Source organism: Spea bombifrons, chromosome 5 (assembly GCF_027358695.1).
Source record: "Spea bombifrons isolate aSpeBom1 chromosome 5, aSpeBom1.2.pri, whole genome shotgun sequence".
Classification (NCBI taxonomy): domain Eukaryota; kingdom Metazoa; phylum Chordata; class Amphibia; order Anura; family Pelobatidae; genus Spea; species Spea bombifrons.
Window position 1 is genome coordinate 49,669,883 of NC_071091.1, and position 22,724 is coordinate 49,692,606.

Sequence of the window (22,724 nt, forward strand, 5' to 3'; positions counted from 1 at the left end):
ACGACAAAACAAGGAATCAGAACACACTCTGTAAATCCATACTGCAAATTTTGCAAATCCCATCTAAAAGCTAGACTAGGATCCGTCACACCATATGGCCATATATTGCTGTATTGTGTGCCACTGAACTATAAAAGTGATACTACTTGTAACTTTATAGAAGGTCTCATGCTACTACTCATACTACTCCCAACCCTTGGAGTTTCAGCTATGTAGGCACATACAGGACAGTATTGACTGGCTCGGAAAGCTGCAAAAAATGATGGAGATCTTTGCTCACAGCGCACACATGGCCACCTCATGATGCGCTACAGCTAAACATTAAGAGGTGCCTATTCAGGTAGGATGGGTGGATATTCCCAGTTGGAAGATCATGCCCCTCCACACTTCCAGCCAAACCCCACCAAAGGTGTCCTGTTTCATCAGGAGAGGGGTGTCATGGAGGATCTGTCTGCTACTAGATTTTAAGCCACTATTAAGTTTTTACTTACAGTTCAGTATAGAGCTTACAAGCTGTAAAGACTTAATAAATGTAAGTAGTATTCAGTCCATTTTGGGTGAATCTCTGCAGTTGCTTTTTGTGTGTTGCGCTTTACTGAATTGTGTGCATTGAATATGATGTCTGGATTTGGGCTGGTGTATTACTTTGACGTTTGCCCTGGCTTGCTCCTTAGGCTGATCCCGCCAGCCCCCTGACTTTAACATATATAATTGCAGGTTATTCAATATTTACTTGCAGTTAAAAATGAAACATTCACAGACATTTTATCTAACTACCAAAGCAAAGACAGGTCACATTGATTTAACATTACTTAGTTGTATTTGTCAATCTAATTTTAACCTAGCAATTCAGTTAAGATGTATAAGCGTATTTAGCATTGATAATATAAAAGAGCACATTAATTTTTCCAAGAATTAGTTAAAATACTGGCATAACTGCAACACTTCATTGCCTCACTGCCCCGACGTTCTGACTATTGTAGACCCTTGACAGCCTTCGAACAGCTTTGTACTGCAACTTCCGAACCAGGTCACCTGATGTCCACACTATACTCCATGTTGTTGGCTTTAGATACTTCTCACAAGCCCTACTTTTTAGCCCTTTGGGAACGAGAGTTTCCACACATTTCCACTGAGGCAGACTGGGATAAAATTGTTCAGTCGACCCATAAGGGCGTCCTAGCCAGCAGAATACAAGAAGCTTCTTACAAACTGCTTATTAGGTGGTACCGTGTCCCGCATACGCTTCATAAATTCTTACCAGGTGTGCCTGACCTGTGCTGGAGGTGTGAAGATGGTCCAGGCACTTTCCTACATATATGGTGGGAGTGCCCTTTAGTTGTTCCATATTGGAAGGTAATTGAGCGTGTCATTCGTGAAGTAAACGACCCCGCGTATATTTTGACCCCTGAAGCAGTCCTATTGCATCACACTTCTCTTTCACTGACAGCATACAAACACTCAGTCACCTACCACATACTCAGCGCAGCCAAGGCAGTGATCCCGATATGTTGGAAGAAAAAGGAAACTCCTCCTATGCACATCTGGCTTAGCAAGATGCATTTTATTTCACAAATGGAGGAATTGGTATGGACGTCCCGTGGGAAGGAATTCCAGTACAATCGACGATGGTTTTGGTGGAAGGACCTTATCTCTTCTCCTAGACTTCCTGATATACTGCAATCTGTCAGATAGACCTTTTTGATATTACTACAGGCCTACCCCGCCTCTTCTTAATTGATCTGTTTATTCTTTTCCTTTTATCGACTGACACCGTCAACACGCGCATCGTTTAGTTTATGTTTTTTTTTTTTCTGTTGTTTATACAGGTTCTTATGTGCCTTTTAATATTATGCCTTAGCTCTCCGTTTATTCTGCTGTGGACTACCTTTGCGGTCTCAGCGATGGTTTCGTACTACGATGGTTGCCGATTTCCCATCGCACATGAATCGCTAATCTGGTATCTGCCTGTATAAGTGTATTCTGTTCTGCACCACTGTGATTTATGTCTACACCTATGTATCGCTTACTGATTGTATGTTATGCTTTTCACTGTATAAGATTATATATACTTTCTTTACGTGACTTTTTGTACACTACTCGTTTGGATGTACTTATGGGTGTGCTGAACCGACATTACTGTTGTATAACATCCTATTTCGCAGTATTGTGCTGTGATGTCTTCTGTTGCTTCTATTACAATAAACGGAGAATTTACAAAAAAAAAAAAAATACTGGCATAATGTAGACTTATCTCTTTGTGGAAAATATTTATATTTTAATTTCTGATCCATTACCCCTTCAGTATGGTAGTATGTCCTATGCCATCTTCAAACAGGTTTACTTCGTTAGGGCAGCATAGCAAGTCCTACATTGAAGTGTATGGCGTGCTCCCGTACCCGCAGCTATTTCTTCCTCCTTGGCATCAGAGACTGCCTCGCAACCAAGGCAGTCTCCCTGCAGCGAATCCACGTCTCCCCCTGCCATGTGATCACTGTGATGGCTAATCATAGTGATCATATGCAGGCGAGGACTGACCCATCGGGCGCGTCCTATGTTATCTGGGTGCTGGTCAGGTTCTATGTGGGCAGTGTGGATGAGTTTTTATGTGGATTCCAATTGATCTATACCTGCAAAGCTGGGTTTGGTTTTGATTCTGTTGATCCATATCTGCTATGCTATGTCTCCATACATCATTTATGTATACCTGCAAATACAGGGTTTGTATGTTATTTAGTTGATCAATACCTGCAATGCTGTTTCCATGTGTTTATCTGATCTATACCCTCAGTGCTAAGTTTACATGTAGCTTCCAGTTGTTCTCTGCATTTCTCGCAGTCTTTTTGAACTTCTCTTGACCTGCCCAGAGGAACAGGAACGGGGTGCATTCACGTGACTCCGCTGGGTCCCTGCGTCCCCTCAACGAACGGAGCAAGGGAGCAAGAGACGCTGCTGAGCAACACAGAGGGGCAGGGCCCCTGCTGATGATTACTTTTGGTGTTTTTTTTTTGTTTTTTTCACACATCGATGCCAAGGAGTTAAGATTCTGTGTATTTTATTTATTTCCAAAAAAGTCCACCAAAATCCCCAGCACTAGGCCCATGATGCTCTTAATCCGGTCCTGCCTCCAGTGTGCTTCAACCATCTTAAATCTAGCTTGTACCCACAGTGTGCTCCAGCCTTCTGCAGTTTTATTTGGCTAAACTTGTTTTAAATGGTTTGTGGACTGACTTTGTTTTACTATTGAAGTAATTTAGTATTGATAGAATGACACATAAAGGTTGCTCAAAAAACTGTTTGTGCACTGCTTTTTTCATTATCGCCAAATTAACCCTTTATTAATATGCATTATAAAGCTAAAAGGCCATATTTTCTCTCAGCGTGAAAAATGAGTGCGGCCCACACACACATTTCTGATGAAGTGGCCCACTGCAGAAACAACTTGGACACCCCTGTCTTAATCCGTGCCTTGTACACAGAAAACACCTGGTACAAAAAGCTAGCCGTTTACCTTGTACAAATGGCAATTTACAAACAGTGGCGTCTCCAGCTTTCATATTTAGGGGGGGCACATGGGGGGCCAGGGACCAAAGTAGGGGGGCCAATTATAAAACAGTACATATACACATATATATATATATATATATATATATATATATATATACATATATACACACACACACACGTTAGATGTGCATTTTTAACTACATAATATGCACTTATTACTTTGAAGTAAAGACCGCGATTGAAATATGATTTCAAAATAACAGCTAAAGTGACAGTTATTTTTCATTCTTTAATATTAGCCCCTGCTGACAATATATATAAATATTAGACCCTGCTTCCGATATATATTAATATTAACCCCTGCTGTGGATATATATTAATATTAGCCCCTGCTGCGGATACATACTTATATTATACCCTGCTGCCGATATACATAAAAATTATACCCTGCTGCCAACATATATTAATATTAGCCCCTACTGCTGATATATATTATTAGTCCCTGCAGCCAATATATATAAATATTAGCCCCTGCAACCAATATTTATTGATAATAGGCCCTGCAGCCAATATGAATATAAATACTAGACCCTGCTGCCAATATATATATATATATATATATATATATATAAATAAATATTAGCCCCTGCTTCCGATATATATTAATATTAGCTCCTGCTGCTGATATATATTAATATTAGACCCTGCTGCCGGTATATATTATTAGTCCCGGCTTCCGATATATATTAATATTAGCCCCTGCAGCAAATATATATTAATATTAGACCCTGCTGCCAAAACATATATAGATATTTACCCTGCTGCCAATATATTTTATAGTGAAAATATTGGACCCTACCCAAGCATTTTCTTGGGCCCCGCTCAACGCTCCCTAGCATGCATGGGCATAGGAACCCCTAAAAATCTGGGGGGGATAGCATTTTTACTGGTAAGGTATACCTGACCATTTCACCAACAGGGACTTTTATGACATTGCATTATAAATACATAGAGATTAATATGTAGTTGGTCCCCCTTTGCAGCAATAACGGCTTCCACTCTTCTGGGAACGATTTCCACAAGATTTTGGAGAGTTTCTGTGGGGAATTTTTGCAACCATGCCTTTATGGACCTTGTTTTGTACACTGGGGCACAGTCATGATGGAATAGAAAAGGACCTTCCCCAAAACTGTTCCCACAAAGTTAGAAGCATAGTGTTGTCCAAAATGTCTTGGTTTATCACCTTCAGCTCATAAAACGTTCTACTAGATGAATGGGAGAAAATTCCCACAGAAACAGAAAAATCTTACAACCACAGATGGACCCCGCTGGACACGGCCACAGAGACTACTATGATGTATTGAAGGATCCATCTAAGACTCCTAACACGTCATGCACACAGGAACATATCCACACACTTAGACACTTGAATAACATACATACACATGCACACACTAACAAACACACACACACACACACAATAATACACCCCAAAACAATCCCACCCTAATATACCTAGACACATGCCCACTATAACACACCTGGAAACAGACTAACATACCCATAAAAACAGATGTGCACAATAACATACCCACAAACATACGCTATCACACCCAGACACGCATTCAAACACATCATTCACTTACTCTGCCTACCCGTAGATTTAACACGTGGCGCTTTGTATTAGTGATGCCCTAGATCAAGTAGCACCCCGCAATATTCTCTTGTGTCCAAATGCTACATACAGTGACACACACACTCATTTTAACCAGAAATAGGCCTGGATTTAACCCTAGGTGCCCCTGAGTTAAACATGTGTTACAGGGAATCATTGTCTTCCCTTTAAGTACGACATGACTGCTCATACACACACATATGCACTGCTCTTACGCATGCCTGCCCACAAAAACACATATATACGCTGCAATTGCCTGCACATACACACTTGCCAGTACTCACACATATGCACTACCCTTATACACGCCTGCCCAAACATACATAAACTGCTCACACACACATGCCTCCCCATAAATATACACTGCCCTTGCACATACTTACACAGACGTATACACTATAAGACAAATACACTCCTTATATACACACATATACACTGCCCATACACACGTATGCACATACAGTGCCCATATATGCGCGTGCCCATACATGCACATATACACACCTGCCCTATACACACACATATGCCTGCCCAAGTGCCCATACACATTCATAAACATTGCCCGAATACATGCCTCACCATTTGTATATGCACACACACATATCTACCATCAGACCCCCCCTCGTTTTGCACATCAGACCCCCCCCTCGTTTTGCACATCAGACCCCCCCGCGTTTTGCACATCAGACCCCCCCCCTCGTTTTGCACATCAGACCCCCCTCTCGTTTTGCACATCAGACCCCCCCCTCGTTTTGCACATCAGACCCCCCCTCGTTTTGCACATCAGACCCCCCCCTCGTTTTGCACATCAGACCCCCCCTCGTTTTGCACATCAGACCCCCCCCTCGTTTTGCACATCAGACCCCCCCTCGTTTTGGACATCAGACCCCCTCTCGTTTTGGACATCAGACCCCCCCTCGTTTTGCACATCAGACCCCCCTCGTTTTGCACATCAGACCCCCCCTCGTTTTGCACATCAGACCCCCCCTCGTTTTGCACATCAGACCCCCCCTCGTTTTGCACATCAGACCCCCCCTCGTTTTGCACATCAGACCCCCCCTCGTTTTGCACTTCAAACACCCCCCCCCTCGTTTTCCACTTCAAACACCCCCCCCCTCGTTCTTCACATCTCTTACCTTTCTCTTCTTCCTTTCTGCTTTCTCTTCCTCCTTTCCTTCTGGTTTGCCGCTCACTCTGTTTATGCTGAGCGCCGGGGCTGGGATATAAACGTCATATCCCATCGCCCGGCGCTCAGTGACAGAGAGCACACGGATCTCCCCAACCAGTCCTGCACGCTGCAGCTGCTGATCGGGCAGCACCACTTACAGCCCTGGGGGGGATTTCTCTATTATCGGTCCCCCCTTCGGTTTTACAGCAGCTCAATGTGCCGGTACACCGGGAAATGTCCCGGTTTCCCGGCGGTGAGCTGGGTCAATTGGGGGGGCACACTGGGGGGCACAGCATAATGTAGGGGGGGCCATGGCCCCCTCTGGCCCCCCCCCTGCCGACGCCACTGTTTACAAACCCTAATGTTTTGTACAAAAAAGCCAGCACAGGGAAAAAATACACATTCCAAGAGTTCCAATTCATTTTAACATTATATAAAATTGTATGAAAAGTTTTTAATTTAGCTTGTTTACTATCTTGTATTCAACTCAAGATTTAAGTTTCAACATGTAGTATGCACTACCCCAAATGAAATACCACAGGTTGACTACTTTCAAAATTATATGCTTTTCTGGTACCTTATAGACTATTTGACCACCTTTTACACTAAAGACACAGCATACACTTTAAGAAACAAATAACAAACTGCATCTTGGAAACAGAAATCAACTTCAAAATCATCTTGAAATATTTCCCCTATAAGTGCCAAAAAGATTGGAATCCTTATCATCTTAAGTATTTTCTAAATCAGGAGACATAACTAAATATATTTTGGTGGTTATATATCTTCAACTGTCTGCATAATATTAAAACAAATCTTTAAAATACAGGGGTTTTTTTCTTTAATATTTTTTTGTACAGTAGATATACATATACATGTGTTATGGTTATTTCCTTTAGTGTTAAATACCTTAATTCATGAAAGGGTTAATGGTGTTTTGGGGCTACGTTGGCCAGTTGATCAGGTTTATTGAGAAGAGGGGAATTTAATGTAAAATAAAGTTCTAAATCCTCCTAGAACAATCTTTTGAACACACATTGTGCAGGTTTGTAATTTGTTTACAAATAGAAATTTTTAGGTTACTTTAACCCCTTAAGGACCAGGCTGTTTTTTTAACTTTTGTACCCTTTGGGACCGAGGCTGTTTTAACACATTTGCGGTGCTTGTGTTTAGATGTAATTGTCTCCTCACTCATTTAGTGTACTCACAGAAGTTGTATATTGTTTTTTTCAGGACAAAAAGGGCAGATACCATTTTTTTGATCATATTATCTAATTTTCCTACATCCAAAAAAGCTAATGAAAAAACCTGTTAAATAGATTCTACTATTTGTCCTGAGTTTAGAAATACCCCATGTTTTTATGTTTTTTCCCCTTTTTTCTGCAAGTTATTGGGCAATAAGTACAAGTAGCGTTTTGCTATTTCTGTTGCTATTTGGTTATTCTGCCCCATGTGCTATTTCGGGTATCTTTGAAGATGGCCAATGCAATTTACCCAATCAAACCATATATTTTTGGAAACTATGTCAGTTTCAAACAAGACCCCAATATGTGTTCAGCAATATCTCCCGAGTACAGTGAGTTGGGTTTGCCGGGTTGTTTGGGAGGTAAAACGCCACATTTAGGAAGTGCGCATTTTTTAACTTGAAACTTTTATATCTGGTCCTACTGCCCCCATGTCCTAATTGGGCCTCTTTGAAGCTAGCTAATTTAATTTACCCCATAAAACCATATATTTTTTAAAACTAGACACCCCACGTTATTTCAAATGCTAGTATTTTAACCCTTTCCATACATCGAGGCATTACAGCAACACCATTTATGCAAAGAAAGTGATTGTAGATCACTTTCTTGGATTGTTTAATTAAATTACGTTTAATGACATACCATTTTTGCATTATGTGCCTGACCCGTCAATGGACATTAAGGGGTTAATGAGTTGCAAAACTCAATTTTCTGTTTTGTTTAGTTACAAAAGGCTTCACAGCAAAAACAGTTAATATTGGTACTAAACTATATGTAGACAGCTGTATGTATGTAAAATATTTAGGCGCCAAAACCTCTAATTGGTGCCTAGTCACTTCCCATCCTATATAAGCCCTTAGTAGATGTCAGACCTTGCCCTCGGATGGTCGTGCCTATGTTACATAGTGCCTATTCCTATTTAACCTCAGCTTGACCTTGTTTATTCTGACCTTCGGTTTCCTGAGCTCGGCTCGTTCTTTGTTATTCCCTGAATTCTGACTTTGACCTTGTCCCAGTCTTCTCCTTGTAGTCCTAGCTGCATCACTATCTCCAAACCTTGCTGTGCGTGACAAAAGGTCAGAGAAAAAGTTACTTTGATGATGTCATAAGATTTACTTTTGGTGTTTATTTTTTATATAAGCATTATTTTTGTTATTACCTTTTGTTGTAAAATATTATTTTTGCTTTTCATTTTTATCATCTCCCGGCTACCAATCACACAGTATCACTGTGTAATCAACAGGAAAGGGCATTGGGAAAGGAGTACCACGGGGACATTGTATATTGAGGGATCGCTCTTGCTATATGGTTTGGTTAACCATACCAATTTAAAGTCCAGCTTGCGTACTCAACTTTATGGGTAATATTTTGCATTGCGTTTTGGTTCAGAGCAAAATTATTACTTGATCTGATTATGTAAAATTGGAAGGTGCAACCCATAATGCAAAATACAATGAACACACACAACACAATTAGATTTTTGTTGGCATTTTTGAGACTAGTTAGTTAGTTAGTTTTGAGAGTTTTCAATTATGATATTGCTCTTCAATTTACTGTACTAGGTAATATATATCTAATGTTGGGCAAGTAGGTGGCAGTCCTGTTTAAAAAGAAATGAATTCAGTGCATATTAAGCTTGCTGATGCCAATTAATTCTTGTGCGTAAAACTGCAAGATATGTTCTTGCTTAACTAAAAGAAAGTTATATAAGGCATACTCTAATGAAGCAATTAAAAAAAGAAAATCTTCAAAAGTATCCTGTAGGGAATGATAATGTTTTAGAAATGACATTTCACACAACATATTTGTTAACAAGAACACTTTCATCTTGTATTGTATTTTCAGATAAATCATAGGGGATACATTATCACGTAATTGTAGTATGCATTTGTCAGGTTTTTAACACAAAATTTACCAGATCACAGAAATAACAGGATAGTGGTGGGGGCAGTCAAAGGAAATTATTCACAAAATACAGACAAAATCAGGACATTGCTGTTTTGAAGACAATATGATTTAAGAAACAAAATAAACATGTTCACTGTATTAGATGGCCTCACAGTCCAGATTGCTGCATTCCATTTATTTTTATCCTCCATATTTCAAGTTAAATTCTGCCAATGTTTCTTGCGCTATAGGACTATAGGACTATTGGACGGCAGCCAGGCTTGGACTGGCCATCAGGCTCACTATGCAAATACTTAGTGGGCTTATAGCTCTGGTGTAGCCCTTTAACTACAGATGCATGTGTCCAAGGGGAACGAGCATGTCTGTGATTTACCAACCACATGGCCTTAGTGGAGCTGATATCATCCTCCCCGATGGCTCTTTGTTGCAACATATTGCACATTCTAATATGCTGAAGGACTGTACACACGATCAGCATACCTGGGAACTTCTCGGCTCCGGCTACGCGGAGCCTTCCCTTGCGGGACGCGGCCAGGACTGCACACTGACGTCTGCTGACGTTGATGGGCAGTCCCGATGATGTCAGTGGGTCAGGACCCTGCTCCCGCGACCCGGAGGTCTTGACCTTATTCAGAGCCGTAGCTAGCTCCTTTTGTGCCTGAGGCAGGAACAGAAAATTGCACCCCCTTTTATTTTATAAAGGTTATGGTGGGGAAAGTAGATAATAAGGACATTAATAATATTAGAACAGATTTATAAAGATATGTAACTTAGCATGAGCAACTTATGTGACAAATTACAATCCTCACAACTTGCATACAAAATAAAGTAAGGTATTGAAAACATTCAAATTTACACAAAAATAAAGTGCTCTCAGTATTAATCTGTATTTATTAAGATTTTATGCCATCTTTAAATTGAAGAATTAAAGTGTTTTTCATGGTAATTCATCCCCCAGAGACGTAACCGTGTTTGAGAAAAAAGAAAAACAAATGATGTGCAATAATGTTGGGTAAATAAAGATTTATAATTTTCACTCACATTTTAAGTGAGCAATGAGGGTTCACAGAGGGTTATCTCTCTTATGAGAACATTATATATATACACCTGCCTTTTATGGCAACGCATTCTAAATACATAGACATTAATGTGTGGCTGATCCTCCCCTTTGCAGCTATAACAGCTTCCACCCTTCAGGGAAGGCTTTCCACACGATTTTGGAGTGTTTATGTGGTGATTTTTTCAACCATGTATTTATGGCCCTTGTTTTGTGTGCTGGGGCACAGATATGCTAGAGTAGAAAAGGGCCTTCCTCAAACTAGCATTGTCCAAAATGTCTTGATATGTCCCCTTCAGCTCACTAATGCTTTACTGATCAAATCGGTGAGGTGTTGCTAGTCTCCCACAACACCTGTGTTTTAAACCACCTCATCAGTGCCCCAAACAGCTTGTATGTGCCATCTGTGCCCATAAAAAAGCTTGTCTCTGTACCATGTTTGTCTCCAGACAGCTTTGCTGTGTCATTGGAGAAAGTACCATCACTATCTTTATTAATGTCCTCCTACCTTTGCTGCTGATCACTGCTGACCGCTTCCCAATGATGTCCCTTCTCCACTTACTTTCTAATTTCTTGATTTTTGTTCTTCTGAAGGGGAGTAGAAAGCAGGTCCTTAAAGGACCGCCAGGCTTGGGAAATAAACATCATATCCCGTTACCCAGGGTCTATTGCTGGCATCCGGCGCTCAGTGAAAGGGAGCATGCACACGCGGGCTATCTTAATGTTAGGACCCAACCCTTGGGAGTGTACTAAGAGCAACATAACTGCCGTGATTGTGTCTGTTGACTATAACACTAGTTCAACTTTGCTAATGATAGACTCAGTGAATAGATTATATACATTGTATTGGTTCATATAGCGTGAGAGGTAATGTGACATGTCTTAAACAGTTAAGTACTGTCAATAATACCTTATGTCCTGTTAAAGGGATTTTACTTCATTGCATCCAATAAATCTTTATAAATCTTACTACACTGTGCAGCAGTTACTCTATCTTTAATTAACGAGATACTGTTGAGAATGGTTTAATCGATGCATTGCTATGAATCTGAAAGGAACCCATAAACCGAGAAAGAGATAAGAAAGAGCAGTGCATTTATTAGAGAAAAGCAAAAAAGTGTAGCCTATATAGACTAAATCTCCTAGAGTCATGGAAGGGCACAAGAAATCTGCATTTGTTTAACCTGGAACGGTTTATTTCATTTGGTTAAAGCATTAGAATATCCATATATACATTAATATATAAATGTGTGTATATACACTCACTGGCCACTTTATGAGGTACACCTTGCTGCTATTGGGTTGAACCCTTTTTGCCTTCAGAACTACTTTCATTTTTGTGGTATACTTTCTACAAGGTGCTGGAAACATTCCTCAGAGATTTTGGTCCATACGGACAGATTTGTCGGCAAAATGCACTGTAATTGCCCAGGGAGGTTAAGTTGAAGTGCTACCTTGAGTTCAGTACCCTGAGCCGGGCCTTGTTGAGGTGATCGTGACTCAGCTTCACAAATTCAAAGATGTGTGAACGCCACACACTAAAACCAGACCTGAGTGACAAGTTCATTAGATATATGAAATTGGCTAACGTTTAGGCATGGCACACTCAACTAACGTTCAGTTTAGTAAATGTATTGGCGTGAAAAAAACATTTTTGTACTATAATGTACTCCTGATATGAAGCATCCCAGCATAATGACACAATGCACAGAGCTTTAATAGCCAAGATTTCAAGACAATGGTACAAATAGTATGTGAATGAATACTACTAATAATGTAGAACTTTTTTTGTGAAATATAGGCTAATTTGTAGATTTCTTTTTTGTTTGTTTCAGGAGCTGCAATTTGAAAGACTGACTCGAGAACTTGAGGCTGAACGACAGATTGTTGCAAGTCAATTAGAAAGATGCAAACTTGGATCAGAAACTGGCAGTATGAGTAGCATCAGGTAAATACTCTTTTCTTCTCATTTCAAATCTATGGCTTAGTCACTTATAATATTAATGGCATGTTTAATAGAAATAAACTTTTGTTTGGAAACATCATGGGCTGATCCTGATATTTATATCTGGAATCGGTGTTCTTAAATTTAAGATACTGTTGCATACCATTGTATATCATTAAAAAAAATCTGGACCATAATTAAGCAGGAATACAGAGTAACACTATACTATTCTGGCTTTTACCATATCCTGGTTCATCTTTATGGGTGTGTATGTATTCATTTTTAACACATTTGTTGAATTTTTGTAGCTATTAATGTTGAGAAATAGCAGTTTTTACACTAAAACTTGAGTAACACAGGTTTTATATTGACAACACAAACTTAGGCGTGCCTGCCGTGAAAGAGGGAAGCCAGACAGGTATACACAAACTCTCAATGTACATATTGCAATCAAATCTGAATGCACAAGTGCTTTTGGAACTCTGATACACACTCTCAGCTGCATGGTAGTTTGCTATGTAATCTTAGACATTTTTTTTCATTCAAGTTGACTTAAAGTTGAACATGTCCCACTTTCCAGCTACTGGAAGCTAATTGTGTATGAAGGCAATATGGTTAATTCAGTTTAAAATAAGATCATGTATTCTCCAACTCTCTCAAGTAAGAGAAGAAAGCAAATCATCTATGCATTTTTAAGAAATAACAAATTTTGAAAAAAAAATAGAAAAAAGTCATCATTTATTACAAAAAAAACCAATTCTTAGTTATAGACATTGCAGAAACATGCTTAGTTTTTCTTGCTACAAATGGTACTTTATTATAAATAGAAAAACTTAGGGTTACCCTACTAAGTTGTCTTCAGCCTTCTATCCAGTTCACTTACCAAGCAGGCTTCAACCAACATCTACAACAGTTCAGAAATTCTTTACAGGTGTGTATTGTTGCATGGTGGCAATAATTGGAGCGTGTTATTAATGAGACCTAATGTGTAGGGTGGGATTGGTGGTCTAGCTAGGTTTCATTAACGATCAGCAGGGAATGCTGTTGGTGTGGTATAATTGCAAGTGGAGCAACAGATGCCCCTTCAGTCCAGTTTTTGTGTTACAATTCTGCAGTGGAACAAGTTCAAATTTTTCATCTAACCCTACTAAAACCCAGGGCTTACATTTTGCCTCATTGTCTGGAATAAATCCATAAAGTTGAGTACCGATTACTGTAATTTATTTTTTGTGTAATGGAATTTTATGTGAAGAACAGACATTTATTGATACCAACAATAAAACAGCTTATACTATTTGGATATTCTTAACAGGCGCATCATTTGAAAGCAGGTGCAGCTCAGCCTAAGCCAATAACAATAATAATGAGTCTGTTAAATTCAGTGATAATTGCTGGCACACTAGTTTTTTATTTATTTTATTTGTCACTTCAACAATTTTAATATTAACAGTGTCTTTTACCCAGAACACCTCATAAATCTAAAATATTTACATCAGATAGACTGGCAAGGTGGGCAGTTTACCCCTGGGATGGTCAGATATAAATATTTTAGGTTCACTTATGGCCACTATGGTGTATAAATTAACAAGGACTTGGAGCTACTATATTACTGGGCCACATGGTTAAACTTAACTGAATGGAAAAACGGAATTGTTTAAACCTTAGTACTTTATTACCATTACTTCTCATGTACTTTGAGGCCAACCAATCACTCTGTAGGGCTGTAACAACATAAAAAATATAATGGGCATAACGAAATACCTTCAGTATTAGCAAAGCAACATTTATTTTTATTGCGAAAAACTATTTGACATTAGATGAAATAGATAGATTTTGATATCCAAAAAACTCAAGAGTTTCTATATGTTCTTATATGTATGTTCACCCTACAGCCCCACAGTACATGTGTAGGTGCTACAATGATTACCTGTTTTTTGTTTTTAGAAATGCTTGTTACATTTATAATCTAGATGACCTGCTCATGATCCCGATAACATCTGACATTAATAATTAGAAGATGTCTAGAATATGTATGTTTTTACGTTTTACTTGCTGTATACTTTTAATCACATCTATGGCAGTTAACGGCAGCTCAGCATATGTAAGGTTGTTGCTTGCTTGAAATGCTTCCAAGTTAAAAATGGCAATTCTAAACCATTAGTTTTTATAACAAGTATAATTTCTCCACAGAACAAGTGCCCCTCACTGATTTTCTCAGCATGATGTTAAGTTTTGATACTCCTTTTAGACAGGTAACAGGAACATTGTGAACTCCCGATAAACTGCTATGTCAGTAACAAGCACAGGAACATTCTTTTAATTTTGTAGGCAGCAAAACGGCCTTCTATAGACACTCTCTATTGACTACTAAAGTGTCTGTAACTACGCAAAATACTTTAAACGTATACATTATGTTCTGTGTAAAAAATATTTTTACTAATATTTATATATATATGTGTGTGTGTGTAAATATAATATTATTAAGTGAATCAAAAAGATGATGTTCTTCTGGGTACAATAGCTGCAGGTAGATATGTCACTTTTCTTGAATATTAAAGCACAGCCCGGTGTGGAAACCAAAAAACAATTACACCCAAACGAAATAAGAAAATAACAAATCGGTCAGTTCCAGAGATGTAATGATTACATGGAAATGACATGTAAGCCTGCTAAAATGCATGCTTAAAGATGTGCTTTAATCTGTTCAGTCTGCATTTTTGCAGTTACCCATCCGTGAACTAAATGTACTAAATCCTTTTCTCTTGTTCCTATCATCTTGGAAAACATGTCTAAATTCATGAGCAGTCTTATGTACTAGTCACAGTCATTGTCATCTGTTGTCAATCGAGGATGAAGGCCTATTCATACAGTGTTCAATGTATGAAGGGTATGAGTTTAATATGCAGCCTGGTAGCATTTCTGGCCTGTGGTTTTAAGTGGCAGAGGCCGCAACCATAGTTCTACAGCCTAAAGCCCAAAAGATGTTCATAAGCTCATTTTTGTAAATAATATACATCATTCCATCACCCCCAATGTTTCGGGCTCTCGAAGCAGGACACCGTTGTTCGGGTGTGGTTAGAGAAGAGCTAACCTCTGTAGCTACTTTTTGTCTATAAAAGCAGAATGCCAGGAGATGGAGATATATTCCAGGGTTTCACTTCAGCAGGCCATGAGTTAGCCACGTGGGTGCTGTGATTGAGCTCTATGCTGAACAAGCATAGACTTTGGTTTATTCTACAGTTCACTGGTTTGGGGAGATTATAATGAGCAGGATGACGGGGCATCTTAGGGAGACAACTAGATGGGGCTAAAAATCAGAAACACTGCAGAGTAGACAATCAGACAGAGCAGGACACCGGATGGACAAAAGGAGACAGAAATCAAGCTAGGATGTAATTATTTTCACCCATGTCACATCCATGGGCATTGTTTTCTTTCTTTCTCAAGTCTGAATCGATATCTGTGGAAGACAGGAAAACTTTTGAAAGCTTGTCTTATAAGTATTATGTTAATCCAATAAAAGGTATCAGTGCATACTGCAATACTCTGGTATTTTGGCATCTTATTTTTATATATTTATTTAGTTTTTTCAGTGGCATGATTAAGTGCTGAAACTTATAAGCATACCTGGGAACTGCTTCTCCGGTTCTCCGGGTCCAGACCTGAATCCTCCAGATCGCTCCCCGCCCATTTTCCCTTTAAATAGGGGTGTTTCCCGGGAACTCACACTGACGTCAGCGGGAACTCACACTGACGTCAGCGGGAACTCACACTCCCACAGACGACAAGGGAAGGCTCTGGACAGACAATCCCCCATTGCTAACCGCACCTCCTTCCGGCTGCAACGGAAGTTGTCTATGCGAATCGCGTAGACGTCTACACGCTGCCCCGACACAGGGGAATCAGAAGCACCGGTAAGTTTGGGGGGGGCATAAGACAGGAGGATCCAGGTCCCCTTAGTCTCATAGTCAGAACTATTTGAGGTCTGATTATAAGATGACCCCGATTATAAGACGAGGGGTCTTTTTCAGAACATTTGCTCTGAAAAAAACCTTGTCTTATAATCGAGCAAATACGGTAATAGCAATTATTGGGCAAGTTAAAATACTACTGTAATGTCTGTTTTTGTGAAAGGCTTACTATATCTTTTGTAGCATCCGTTTGGAATAGTACCTTAAAACATTATCAAATACACACATAGATGCTTACATATCTTCATTTAAGACATTATATTCTTGTATCTTTTCAGCAGGATGTACACTTTCTGTAAATGTTTGCAGGATGAGCTTTACAGTAGTAAAAAGTTTAGTTTGTAAATTTCACTGATTTTTTTTTCTTGTGGTTGTTATGTTTGTGATGTCATTGACTACACATAAAAACCATTCTAGCTCAATTCTAATCAGTTATAAATTAATTGCTTGGGTACCAGGCCTCACAAAATGTATTTAAAAATAAATAGTTTGCATTAAAGTTACCATATAATCCCAATGATTAAACATTATTGTTTAGATCTTGAGTTCCATGCTGTTTGTTTCTATCCAAAGAATTGTAGAAATGTACACAAATTCCCCATTAGAACATAATGAAAACCATCCATATTCACCATCTCTTAGTAAGCAGAAACATATTTTTTAGCCAAACATATTTTTTATGAAAGAGAAGAAAATGTTCCCATGTTAATGGTAGTAACAAATTATTTTAATAAAGTTTCACAACTCCTTCTATACATCATCCGCGAATAAATGCAAATATGTTAATATAATGGAGGCACTACAAGTTTTAAGGAACTGGTTTATTCTCTCTTTTAATATTTGCATATTCCCTACTTGTTATAAGCATGTAGGACATGCATGATATGTTACACTGGTGCTATGACTAGTGCCAATACTCTCAGGGACCCCAGAAAGTCATCCAGAACTCATCAGTTAGCACATTTAAGCTAACAACTTTAGTAAGTTGACATATCTATTTTATTACAGTTGTTTGCCTTAAAATAAATTGTCACAGTGTTTAATTACACTGTGGTCTTTTATATCCATGCCTCTACGTTTGTGTCTTTATTTTAATATAATTTAATGACCATATTGACATTGCACCCGTCATGTGAATTTCAATTCAACACATTAAATTAGCAAGAATAATATATACAGTATCTCACTTTTGTTGCCAAGGTGTTAGACATTAATGGCTGTGTGTTGAGTTATTTTGAGGGGACAGCAAATTGTTACCTGTGTTTGTAAATAGTCTACATGCAGTTCAGAAACTATGAGATCATGTGCATTGGACAATGCATTCTTCATAATGTACACATTCTCGGCCATTTTTCACAGTATTTCAATTAATTTTTACCTTTTCCAGAAAATGATGATGTATTGATTTGCTGTCAAGAACCAAAATTGTATCTGAATTCCCTTGAAGGTTTACATCTAGTTTTGGTTTTGGAAGAAAGAAAAAACGGTCATCATTTTTAGAATGAGAGTCACCGAGAAGCACACTACTTACGCCATAGTGCTTGTCTCCTGACCACATAATCCCATTTTAGTATTCATAAAGAAATTTCATAAAGTAAAAGAAAAAAAGAAGTTGTAGTCTAAAACAGAGGCTAATGTTTTAAAGTTTTCTTTTACTCAGAGGGTGGTAGGTAATGGACCCCCATCAGAAGTTGGATAGTTTAGTACAGTGAGGGAATTTAAACATGCATGTGGCAGACATATGGCTATCCTGAACACAAGACAAGACCAAGGACCTATTACTGAACAGCAGAAATAACGGGCAGACTAGATGGGCTAAATGGTTTTTATCTTCTGTCGAAATTCAGTGTTTCTGTGTTACTGTTAGTTGATGAGTGCTACAAATTCTAATTAGCAAAACAAGACAAGATTATATTTTATATGACATGAACGTCTAATGACATGCACAAATACCAAAGGCTTACAGAATCAAAACAGGTGATGCACAAAAGCACAGCACTTATGTCATACTCGCATTAAAAGGTAGACAACATGTTGAATATAAGATGTATCCTGTTTATATGAGGCCCTCAAGTTTTATAAACCTCATATTTAACATGTCTCTATTTTCTGTATGGATTTAACATTTCCTCTGTGTGGTGCCAACTTTTTGGTTTATGTGAAATGTCATTATCAGTTATCCTTGTGTGTTAATATCATCCTGTATGGCTGAGTGGGATTCCAATAGCCCATGTTTTGCTCAGTTTTGTGAAGCATTGATTAGCATGTGATCCGTGTGAATGTCAAATTTTTCATTTACTGATTTGCTCATTGTGAACAGAGGTAGTACTAGTGATATGCTCACTTGTCATCTTGTTAGGATGGTAGGTCATAATTTGTTATACTTTATTTGATGTTTTAAGTAAATGTGTTGTTTGGATGGACTTTGGTAGTGTAGGTCAGCCTACTGTATGTATGTTAACTCCACCCCTTCCTCCTTAAGAAAAATAGACAATGTACTAAATCCTATAAACTAAGTACTTCAATGTCTTTAAAGAATTGGGCTTGCAACTGACATAGACCTATACTTATCACCAAAGACCAGTGATTGAAAGGACCTGTAGTGGACTGATGTGTAACAGATGAAGTCCTATGTTTTTTCCTCTGTTTAGTCTACGTTGCCAAGTAATATTATTTGTACGAGCAGTTTTTGTACCTGTGTTTTGCCTTAAATTAGCTTTTTGTTTCACTGACTAAAAGATGCAATCAATTTTAGAACAAAGATAAATGTCATTTTTTAATATAAAGCAATTATGTGATGATTGAATCGGTGACACATATTATCTGAAGCCATTAAGAATCAGGGATATGAAAAAAAGAAGACTTTGCTTTAGATGACTCTTTGGTCTGATCTAATTAGGATCAAGCTTTTTTGTAGTTCAGTTATCCAATTATCCTCTTCAACTTGATTAACTGAAAAGTCTGACAAACACTTGGGAATTCATAGCTACATAATTTGTCAATGAGGTGTACTGCTTCTAAATTGATAAATTTAATCTTAAGGGAAAAGTAATCATCATAAGATGCTGATGAAAGCAGTAAGGTCTATTAATAATCAGAGACAATCAGTGTGCATATATACCTAAGCAACTGTTTTTCCAACATATTTTACAAAAAAAGTATTGCGTCAGAAATGAAAATCTGTAAAGTTTTATCATTCTAGTAAGATTTTCATATAGGGAGATGATTTGTAAAAGCATGGTAATTGTTGTACTTGAAGAATTGCACCAATATTATTCCAGTGTTTATGACTTCATTTTAGATCTGCTGTAGCACCTTCTGTAATCTGATACGAAAGCCCGTTGTTTCATGTACTGGATAAAAGTGCGCCACTCTTATACAATCATCTGACCTTGTTTTTGAATAATAGTACATGCAGGCAGTTACAAGGTCGTCCCCGGAGAACCGAACAGCTTGTTACCTGCCAGAAACAGAAAACAAAAATCTAACAAAGAAGAATTAGAAAGTAACATAAGAAAGCTAATTTCTTGCAGATCCATTACAACAACTCTGATTATATGTATCTACTAAAATTTTATAAAATGTTTTCTTCATAAAAGGCTGTGTAATTCATTTTAATTTGGTGCGTTTTACATTTGTACAACGTATATTCTCTGGAGAACATGGAAAGGTGACTTGTTACTTTTGTTTATTATAGCCCTTTCCAGATTATAGAAGAGTAGGGGGAAATTAACGGGCAAAGGCTATTATACATGAACCCTTGAATAGCAGTTGGAGAAAAAACATTGGGTCAAGTATTGTTGTCTCTCTGTTCTGCACTTATGCTATGCTTATGATATGTTATTTTGCAAATATTGATCCTTACCTCAAATTAAGTAAAGAATTATTTTGTAAAATTCCTTCTCATAATTTATGAAGCAATACTTTATGAAGTGCACTGTGGGGCAAAAATCATTTCCATTATGTACATTCATCATATGCAAAGATTCCTCCATACCATAAACCTCCTCTACCTTACCGTATTTTCCGGATTATAAGGCGCACCGGATTATAAGGCGCACTTTCTATGAGCGCCTTATAAGCAATCTTGTTTCATATATAAGGCGCACTGGATTATAAGGCGCAGCACATTACCGTTAAATAAACCATTGCTCAGACTGCAAGTCAAAATTTATTACACTTTTTAACAATAACTTGCAACTGGTTCAGCTGTAATTGCAAATCAAAACGTTTACCGTACTTTTTCAGTTCATTCCTCCACCAGAAATCCATCAAATCCGTCATCTTCAGTGTCGGAGTTGAACAGTTGGGCGAGTTCGGCATCAAGCATGGGGTCCTCCTCTTTATTATCCGAGTCGGTCTCGTTGCTGCTGCTAGGCTCTTCAGTGGTGATTCCAGCCTTCCTGAAAGCTCGGATGACACTGGAGACTGATACATTCTTCCAGGCATCCACGATCCACTGGCACATAGTGGCATAACTCGCACGGCGTTGCCTCCCTGTGTTGGTGAATGTGTGGTCACCTTCTGTCATCCAATGCTCCCATGCAGCTCGCAATTTAACTTTAAATGACCTGTTGATGCTGATATCTAGCGGCTGGAGCTCTTTGGTTAATCCACCAGGGATGACAGCAAGCTCCGAATTAGTTTTCTTCACTTGGGCTTTGACAGTATCGGTCACGTGGGCGCGCATCGAGTCACAGACCAATAGGGATGGGGATTTGTGAAAAAAGCCACCCGGTCTCTTGACGTAGACCTCCTTCAGCCACTCACTCATCTTCTCCTCATCCATCCAGCCCTTTGGGTTAGCCTTAATGATGACACCAGCAGGAAAATTTTCTTTAGGCAAAGTCTTCCTCTTGAAAATTACCATGGGTGGTAGTTTCTGGCCATTAGCCTGACAAGCGAGAACTACAGTGAAAGATGACTTCTCATTTCCTGTGGTACGTATAGATATCGTACTGGTCCCTGTTTTCTCAACAGTACGGTTTACGGGGATATCGAAAGTGAGGGGAACCTCATCCATGTTAATAATGTGTTCTGGCTGGATATTCTTTTCATTTATCTTGGTTATGCAGTAGGTGCGGAAAATGGCCAGCTTCTCTTCATAATCCTTTGGTAATTGCTGGCACACAGTAGTTCTGGTGCGAATGGAGAGATGACGCCTTTTCATGAAACGAAAGCACCATGAAGGACCTCCTCGAAAGTCCTTGATCTCCATGTCACGTGCTAAAGCAGTGGCTTTGAGTCGAATAGAGACAGTGGAGACGCTTCTACCTGCGTTTCTCTGTTCCATAACCCACTGTTCTATAGTGTCCTCCAACTGTGGCCACCTTGCTTTGTTTCCTCGGAAACTCAGTTTGGTCTTCTTTGCTTGGCGGAGGGCATCTTCTTGTTTTCTCCACTTACGCACCATGGATTCATTAATGTTGAATTCTCTTGCAGCTGCCCTATTTCCATGCTCTACTGCATAACTTATAGCTTTAAGCTTTAAACCTGCATCATAAGCATGTCTCTTAACAGGAGGCATTTTTTGGGGTAGTGGGTATAGTTAACGCTAAAGCACAGATATATTGCAAGGATCCTGCGCACAGAGCTGTAAGTATCACTCAGTGTGGCTCCTGACTACGGTGGCCGTAATGCTCAATCCATTTATGGATACTGTAAAAACCCAAGTGAAGAATAAATTCATAGGCGCACGGGGGGGAGGAGCATGGTGTGTGCTGTGGTATGCCGCCGCCGACCCCTGCCGCCCACGATAGAGGTAAAGGATCCTGTATGAACCCCTCTCTTTACTGTCAGGTTCATATATAAGGCGCACCGGATTATAAGGCGCACTTTCTATTTCTGAGAAATTCTCAGCATTTTATGTGCGCCTTATAGTCCGGAAAATACGGTAGTTTTTTCTTCCAGATGACAAAATGGAACAAACATTATCACGACCAAACTGAGAGTATATCTTGGGGCGCATCAAGCATTTAAGACAGTTCCGACCATACCCTTGTCTCCAGTTATATTTACGCAATGCTATTGATCTAGTAATAAGTATACATGATAATAAATGATTTAAGGTGCACAAACTAGCTTCCAACATTAGATTTACATCACAACTTGGCCATCGTATGCCAACTTGAGATAATAAAACATATTTAGTGGAACAGGCATTTGCTTCAGCTTGGAAAATCTGTAGAATGTGTTTCCTGCTGTGCTCGTCATAAGGTTGCATTTCACAAATCTATTGGTAGTCATTTA

At 38.9% G+C, this 22,724-nt stretch overlaps 1 protein-coding gene across 2 annotated transcripts in view; it reads left to right on the top strand.

The window, feature by feature from the left end:
* The window catches only part of CTNND2 (catenin delta 2), a 396,723-nt gene that overhangs the window by 160,318 nt on the left and 213,681 nt on the right, over window positions 1–22,724 (top strand). For both annotated transcript variants that reach the window (XM_053466296.1, XM_053466295.1), the window contains exon 3: window positions 12,395–12,507. In XM_053466296.1, the coding sequence (XP_053322271.1) occupies window positions 12,395–12,507 (113 nt within the window). The remainder of the gene's footprint in view (window positions 1–12,394; window positions 12,508–22,724) is intronic.